This window comes from Azolla caroliniana, unplaced genomic scaffold (genome assembly GCF_043228905.1).
Source record: "Azolla caroliniana isolate FFs.n. ecotype wild unplaced genomic scaffold, voAzoCaro1.0.p SCAF_5, whole genome shotgun sequence".
NCBI classification, from domain to species: Eukaryota; Viridiplantae; Streptophyta; class Polypodiopsida; order Salviniales; family Salviniaceae; genus Azolla; species Azolla caroliniana.
The window spans coordinates 2,614,760-2,622,870 of NW_028230440.1; the positions used below are offsets into that span (position 1 = coordinate 2,614,760).

General features: G+C 39.9%; 1 protein-coding gene across 1 annotated transcript; it reads right to left on the reverse strand.

Moving 5' to 3' along the window:
• Nucleotides 1-37: 37 nt before the first annotated feature.
• LOC147863619 (UPF0481 protein At3g47200-like) lies at nucleotides 38-2,025 on the reverse strand. The gene is made up of 2 exons (XM_087319843.1): nucleotides 1,425-2,025; nucleotides 38-1,022 (listed from the first exon to the last, which is right to left on the reverse strand). The coding sequence occupies exons 1-2, from the start codon at nucleotides 1,973-1,975 to the stop codon at nucleotides 401-403; spliced, it is 1,173 nt and encodes a 390-aa protein (XP_087175969.1). The 5' UTR covers nucleotides 1,976-2,025; the 3' UTR covers nucleotides 38-400.
• Between the last annotated feature and the right edge of the window lie 6,086 nt (nucleotides 2,026-8,111).

The following is an 8,111-nucleotide window of genomic DNA, read 5'->3' on the forward strand; positions in this document are numbered from 1 at the left end:
ATATTTGGATCAACTTGGAATGAATACAAAAAAAGTTGAAGGGAATTCACGAAGGATGTGAAAATATGGGTGTTATGTAGAAAGCTTGTCATGTTGAAGACAGGATGTGGTGGAGATTGAAATGCATGAGATATGAAATGACAAAGCATGCAAGCGAGAGAAACATGAATGCAGAGAGTGCAGTCTTTACTAGAGATAGACGTATTCGTGGACCGAAGGAATGATTCCATCGATGGAGAGGATAAAGTCTCGGGAAGAGATTGAGTGGGAAAGAAGTCAATAGTAAGCTACTAAGTCCATAAGAGATGCATGCTAGTTAAGTAAATGTGCATGTATGTAGATAGGGGGATAGGTAGACAATGCAATGGCCAACATTTTGTGAAAGATATTGTGGGAGAAATTAGCCCTTCACCTCCTTTTCATAGAGAGCAATGGTGTAAAGCATGATGACAAGGGTCATGATGATGAGGGAGGCTGCTGAGAGAAGGGACACAAGGAACCACGGTCGGCTAAGATAAGTTCTCTTGAACTCTGCCTTTAGGGTATTAGTCTTACGTCGTGTGTGCCTCATGAGTTGTTTTGCAACTCTCTCATATGGACGGTTACACACTCTCATAGTGTTGACACACAATTGGTTCCACATCATGGCCACTTCTTCGTTACTCCCGATGTCCTGTGCAATCACTCCTTTCTCCACGAGCAACGCGACGTCCTCGGGCGTGTCTACGAGACTATTCATAAAACGAAGGTACGAAAGCACCCCAACCTCGTCCACGTCTCCTCCTTTTTGGCTCTCGTAGGCAATCAAATTCCTAAAGAAGCCCTCTGTCTCGTCCCCTACTCTTATCTTGGGGACGTAAAGGATGGCACGCCGCTCGTCGTACTTCACGGAAACCATGCTTCTCCCGCCCTTGTGTCTACGCCGGGTCCGGCCATCCATGGGTTTGAACCGGATGCCCGCGTTATGTAGCTCCATGGCGCTCAAGAAATGGGTGGGCGACTCGACCAAATTGTTCTCATTGATCATGGTGGTCGTTCCGCCAGCACCACCTTCGAAGTATGGGAAGTCGTCGCCCATTTCTTCGTCGGCGTCGGGGGTAGGGGCGGGGACGGGGGCGGGGGCGGGGGTGGGTGGTGGGGCATGGCGGCGCCACAGGCTAGAAAACCAGCCATTTCCACGGGGCGGCGGCACGGGAGAGGATGCCATGTGCAAGCCGCTGGCTCCTCCTCCTCCCCTAACCAAAGGGCGGGTGGGGGCCGGGCCGGCCCCCGACAAGGAAGAGTTGGAAGGGGAGAAGGGGACACCCATGCCACAGGAGGAGGAATTCGTCTCGTCTCCTTTCCCCAGGCTAGAGCTGGTGCTATAGTCTCCTCCTCCGCCCCTCCCAAAGGCTGATTTGGTGGAGTAGTAATTCGACCCTTTCTCCGCCTCCTCTTCCTCGCTCGTCACAATCCCATACAAGCAATCCAGCAAGTGCTTTCTGGACTTCACGCTCCTGGCGATGGATTTCACGCTCTGCTCCCCGAGCTCCCCCCAATCGAAAGGAACAGTCTCTCTCGCCACTTCCTCCACCATAGCTCCCAGCAGCTTCTCCGCCTTCTCATCGCTCCCGCACTCCGAGCTCATCCTGATGACTTTCAGGAGCAAGAACAAGGGGATCTGGTTCTCCAGGAGCATGAAGTCTTGCAGCACAGACTTCCTGAGAGGCCTAGGGAACCTTTTACAGTAGTATGTGTGGAACCCACCCTCGTGGCCCATCCCTCCATTAGACCTCAACACCTCTACAACGAAGCAAGCATCTAGCGCCAGCATGTAGGCCAGCTTCTCGTCCACCTTGCAGGTCACCAGCTCTGTGTAATACTCTGCCCTCACCATCCCTGCCATGCCCAGGAATTCCTTCACGATGGTGGAGAAATCTTGGGTCCTCAGTGTTTTCTCCACATACTTGGACGCCATGACCTTGTGCATCTCCATCTCCTTCGCAGCTAATGCTTTGTAACGCTCCGTGTCTTCATTCCTTGGGAACGAGCTATGATGAGGGCCCAAGTCATTGTGGTAAGGGCCTAACGCTACCACCTGTGGGACAAAAGCTTCGTGTTTTAGGCCTCTGAGAGGGCTTGGCGCCATGAAAATGGATGGCCTGTGAGAGGAATCTCTGCATTCGGCCTGTCTCAGTTCCTTCTTTATGTGGGCGACCCAAGTCTCTTCTGCTTGCCTCATGTTCTCTATGGCGGCTGGGTTGGAGATGGAGAAGGACAAATTTGACCTCAGGAACAGAGGGTTTATATGTGGGTCCACTGAATCCATTGCAGCTGCTTAGGAATAAGAAGAAGACGACGACAATGAGGAGGAACGGATTAAAACAGGAAGAAGAAATGGATGGATTCAGAGAGAAATTGATTGGATTGAAAGAGGGACAATGATCATTTATCAGATGAAGGAATTCTTTGTCTGTAGCAGAGGAATTCAATTTGAAATGATTGGATAGAAAAGGATTTTTGAAGCAGAACGAGTGCAAACAATGAATGGCATGCAGTTCAGTTCAGTTTAGCTTAGCTTAGCTTTCATGGAACCTTGGAGAATATTTCCCTTCAATATTTTAATTTCACAATATAAATGAAGGATCACATGAAGGAGAAAGAACCCATCTGTCCCATGTGTTCCTTTTTTCCCTCTATTGTGACTACACAATCTCAACTAACAACTGCTTTCTCTCCTGCCCCTCTCCTCTCTCTCTCTCTCTCTATATATATATATATGTATATATATATATATTTCTCTTGTTACTACCCAAATGATTGTTTTCACATCTGGAAGGCCCATGCCTATTTATATATCCGACGTCCAAGTCTACTTTTTCGAACTCGTGCATAACATGAACCTCGCCCACGAAGGTTAACTCTAGAGTTCATTGAGATGAAAATCTTCCGCAACATCAAATCGAGCTCTGACACCACATTGTGCACATGGAAAATGGGTTCACTACTCTATGGTTAGGTATATGTTGGTTAGGTATAGTGCGAGCATGCATGTATGTGCATGGTTTCAATTCATTGTTACCGATAACATATTAAAAGTAGAATTCCAGGTCATTCGTGTTATTCCTATATGCGCTTATCCTTTTTTGTTTCAAACACAATTGCTTTGTGCTATATATTCCTAGATAAAAATATATAACTTAGTATCTAATTTCTTCTTCATTGGTTGCTACACAAGTAAAATTTGCACTTCAGGTTTTTAAGCAAACACATACTAAATTTGTGCCCAATGACATATAAACTAATACCCAACCGATCATAACCAGAGTTAGTATTTCATTTCATTTCGGAAGTGCTAGATTGACATGCACCCTCCAAGACAGTGACTTTGTTAGAAATTTATTTTGTTGTTGTATAATTGATTTTACTGCTTGCGTTTTATTTTTCAAGCCTTACCAGCATACCAATATTTATATGCATTTAAATTTAAGATTTCATAACTAGATGTTCTTAAAACACCAAAGGCTTAAATTTGTACACAATCATTCGTTAGTGATAACATAAAAATGTCTCTTATACAATTCCACAGTACTTTAACACAATTTATTGATGTTACTTGTTCACATAAATTGTTAACATTATCCCTATTAGGTTTTACGCTTGAATTATAGTTTTTCTTAATATTTAATGCTTGGTGTTTCATAGGTAATGCATAATTGAGATGGGATCAACATCCATCGTGAGCTACTATGGGTGTTCGTATGTAGTTGATGGCTAGGTGGGTTGTAGCTTTTAGTTGACTTACAAATCATTCGCAATTAACTTGTTTTCCTTGCCCATATTACAAAGGTAATGTGTAGGTTGGTTGGTTGTTTCACTTGATGACTTATGAATACTTGGTTGTTAACCTTGGAATAGTACGTTGGTTGATATATGTCCTTAGTCACAAGAGTAACATATAAGTTGTTGGCTTCAAACTCTTGAATGTTTGCATGTGGGACCATTATTCTTTGAATTTTGTTTCGACGTTTTCACTGGTGATGCTTACATTGTTGGGGTGCATGAATCACGCCTAATGTTATTAGTAGGTAATGCCTCGTTAGGCATTTGGTATCATTTGACTTTTGAACCCATTGTTTTCGTTGCTTTTAGTAGATATGGGAATCATTGTTGGTGAAGGGTAACTATGTTGTGAACTATTCTAAGTACACACAGAGGTTGGGATGTACAAATACTCAAAGCAATATATATTGTCACGTATGATAAATTAGTTTTTTCAGGTTCATTAGCAAATTTCCCCAAAAGATTTTGTTTAATGGAGATTAGTTTAGGAGCATCGTTCAAGAGTGAGGTTCCTAGTATGTGTGTTTTTGCATCATTGTGGCTCATTAACTCCATTAACCCCTTTCTTATGGTCACAAGAGCAATGATTGAATATACAAGAATAAACTTGTATTGATGGAATATAGAAACAAGAAATAGAGACCATTTTCCTCTCTTTGAAATACTCGAGATTGTATGATGATTGGGATATGCACAATGTTTTTGTATGTGGCAATTATTCTTAAAACTCTTTTTTGGGGGTGGATTGTTCCTCTTACCTATTCACAATGCAACAACGACACTAAAAAGTTGGTACCATTGTATTGTTTTCAACACACATCTATCATTGATAAATAGAAGATATATTTTTGGTGTTCACAAGAAACCAATTGCAATCTATGACACAATCATAGCACATAACAAGGATCAAACTTCGGCCCTCTCAAATTTATTACTTCAATGCAACAATGTAAACCGACAAGTAGAGAGAGAGAGAGAGAGAGAGAGAGAGATGGATGTAGCTTAGTTTGTAAGGTTGCCCAACGGAGACTTGACAGTCGTGGGTTTAACCCTTACATTCTATAGTGGCATCTAGGAAATTAAGACGATATGTATGAATGTAGCTTGGAGGGTAATGTTCTCTTATATGAATGTAGATGAGATAGTAAGGTTGAGAGAGTATGTATGCCCTTGCATCTATACATACCTAAACACTAATGTGTATCAAGGATCTATCATTTACGGAGAATTCATCATTAGCTTTGTTGCGATGGATATTCATTCTATAATCATTATAGATTATGGTTCCTTTGAAACAATCTATTCTTTTTGTACTCAAATTGAAAATCATTCACCTCTTGTACTAATTGTTGACCACCACATGTTTCTTAATGTTCAACATGACAAGTCATGGAACTATTGACTTTGTGATACATTTTTGTTCTACGGCTTTGAACAATAATATTTGTTTCTTAGACATTCTTGTATTTGTGTTGAACATCATGACTCTTGCACTACTGTAATAGTTGTACTTACCTTGACCAAACCTCCAATATCTACCGTGGCAAAAAACAATTTGCACGTTCCTTTACATAATCACAAGGGACAACATATTTTAGTTTAACGTCTTAGCCTCGAGTGACATTGAAGTGCAATTTTGCCTTTTGAAATAGTGGACAATCAATCTTTCTACCACAATATTTGAATGTTAGCAAATGAATATCGATTAAAAGTGTCATCAAACGAATGATTAAAAGAATATGAATAGTTCGGTTCTATAAAGCTTTCTCTAAGCTCTCATAGATCTTCATTGATATTAGTGATCACAAACTTGGCTAATCAACAATGATCATGTTTATTTTGATCTTTATAAGTTCTATAAATTCACCTCATAATTGAACGTTAAAAAAAACTCAATTGATGATACAAGCTGCACGGTAAGGTGTTATAGGGTTGAGGGAGTAGGCATACTTGTGATGATAATGATTTTTTGATGGAAAAAGTTTGTAAATATTATGGCAAGCAAACACAATTGAGAAATGCCAACTTCTTCACATGCCTATTGGGAAACTAATTGACATTAGCACGTAAGCAAGGTTAATGAGTCATAACCATGTTAACCAATAAAAGTCGTGGGGGTTGAGTTGTGCATGACAACATCCATGCATGCAAGTGACAATATATTGGGTAATGTGGTGGGAAAGCAACATCACGTGGGCCTTATAGTGATGCCACATGGATAAGGGCTTCGATTGGTTCTTGTGGAGGATGACCTTCTCAATTTAGTGGAGTGGAAGCTTATTAGGGTGGTTGCAAAAACATGAAAGGTATGTATTATTGATCCCTATCCTAAAAAGGTAAATCCTTTGTGGGCTATTTGGGTTTGTGGTAATAAACCCTTATTGGAGTTAGAGTGGGATCCATCGGAATAGTGGTGGAAATATGATAATGGTAAGATGGTTTCTTTCTTTCGTTACTCTGTAAAATTAGGTAGGGAATTCCATAGAATGAAGAACCTAGTTATGTTGGCTGCATCTAAGGTATGGTCAAGTAATAGTATTCCTATGCATGCAATATTGACGTTTTGGAAATGGTTGCGGGCTCTGCTGATTCCTCGCAAAATCATTACATTTAGATGGTTATGTGTCAATTATGCACTTCTAGTCTTGGAATGGATGCATAGGGATGATGAAAGCAAAACTTCCTCTTTTTGTGGGTTTCATATAGAATCAATGCATCATGCATTATGGAACTGTATGGCTGCAAGTTCAGTTTGGAAACATATGTATGGACCTAATGTGTTTTACATGGCGAAATGTCTTTTGGATTGAAGTAAGCATGGATAAGCATAATTATGAAAGAGAAAATATTATTTACACTTCAAACTAGGGGAAGGCAAGTTAAGGATGTACCATATTCAGGCTCGAATTGGATGAATGTAGATGTCACAATATGCGTTACGATATCATTAGTGATTTTGTGGAATATATGGATAACTAGATGCAAAAATGTGTTTAAGCAAATAAAGCAGAATCCTGTTCATTGTGTGAAGGAAAGTTGGTCGATGCTTATTTCAATTTTAAAAGGTCAATATGACTCCTTCACTGGTAATGAAGATACCATTTTTCTTAAACAAATGTTCTTCAAAGGCAAGTTGAAGGTTTTGTTCATCGTTGTGGAAAGAAATGACAAAATGGTTTGACAATATCTACCTCCTCAATGATTGTTTCCTCCATAGGTGGAGTTTGTTTTACCTTATGACATATTGGGGAACGTAACCTTTTTTCTCTGTTATCTTCACCTTGACTAGATTGTATGCTTTGGATATGCTTATTGGATTGGTAATAGAAACTAAGGTGTAGTTATTGCTTTTTTTTTAAGGGCTTCAATTGGTTGGTGGTATTATAGATAGTTCCCTTCACTCGCAATTTTCTCTGCACAAGAAGGCCCCTTGTAAAATATGTCTCGAAACAACTCTACGGGTGACGAAGAAACCTACTCCAGGAACGGGGATTTTAAGTAATTCAACATGAGAAAGAATATGTTGAACATATTCTACATGGCTTCATTTGTTATTCTCCATGCGGAGTCGTCATTTAAATTTGGTGATGGGATAAAGAAGTTTTGCCAGCACACCAATCAAAATGTCACAAGGTTTGGGTGCAAATAGTGATTTCTTTGAGTATCTTAGCCTTTGATGGATAAATCTAAATTCCATGCAACAATGCCACATACTCATCCATGAAAACTTGCCTCTCCCCTCCCAAATGATATTTATATATAATGAGTCGTCCCTGTTATCATCACTTCACATTCATGTTTTCTCCAAATGATCCTTTCAAATTATGTGGTAGTTGACATCATATGGAAAATATAAAAAAATGCCAAAATAAGCTTGTAACACATCGATCACAATTTGATTAAAGGTGAAAATGCATAGATAAACTTGAGCCCCTCACAATTTGATTAAAGGTGAAAATGCATAGATAACCACGAGCCCCTGCATATATAAGCAAAACATTCCAAATGCACAATAAAGACAAACCTATTCTAAATTCTAATATTTCACCCCCGTGCATATAGTTAAACAAACCAAATTATATTGTTCCATCATGCGTAGTATATGTAGTTCATGCCTCACAATCACCTCCAACATTTCATTTTATAAGGGCAACACGGGTGTCTGATTTGTATATGCATGTTTTGGAGTAAAATAATTGTGTTTCCCACACGTAGTTAGGGATTTATTTGGTCTTCCATCCAATAGAATTAATTGGTCTTCGACCATTCCTTCATTAAACCAATTTATT

Excerpts from the sequence above, each read along its gene's own strand:
- LOC147863619 (XM_087319843.1), bottom strand. The coding sequence starts at position 1,975 with ATGGAGATGCACAAGGTCATGGCGTCCAAGTATGTGGAGAAAACACTG. Across the intron at positions 1,023-1,424 it reads AGCGAGGAAGAGGAGGCGGA|CAATGAGAACAATTTGGTCG; the intron begins GAAAGGGTCGAA and ends GACCACCATGAT.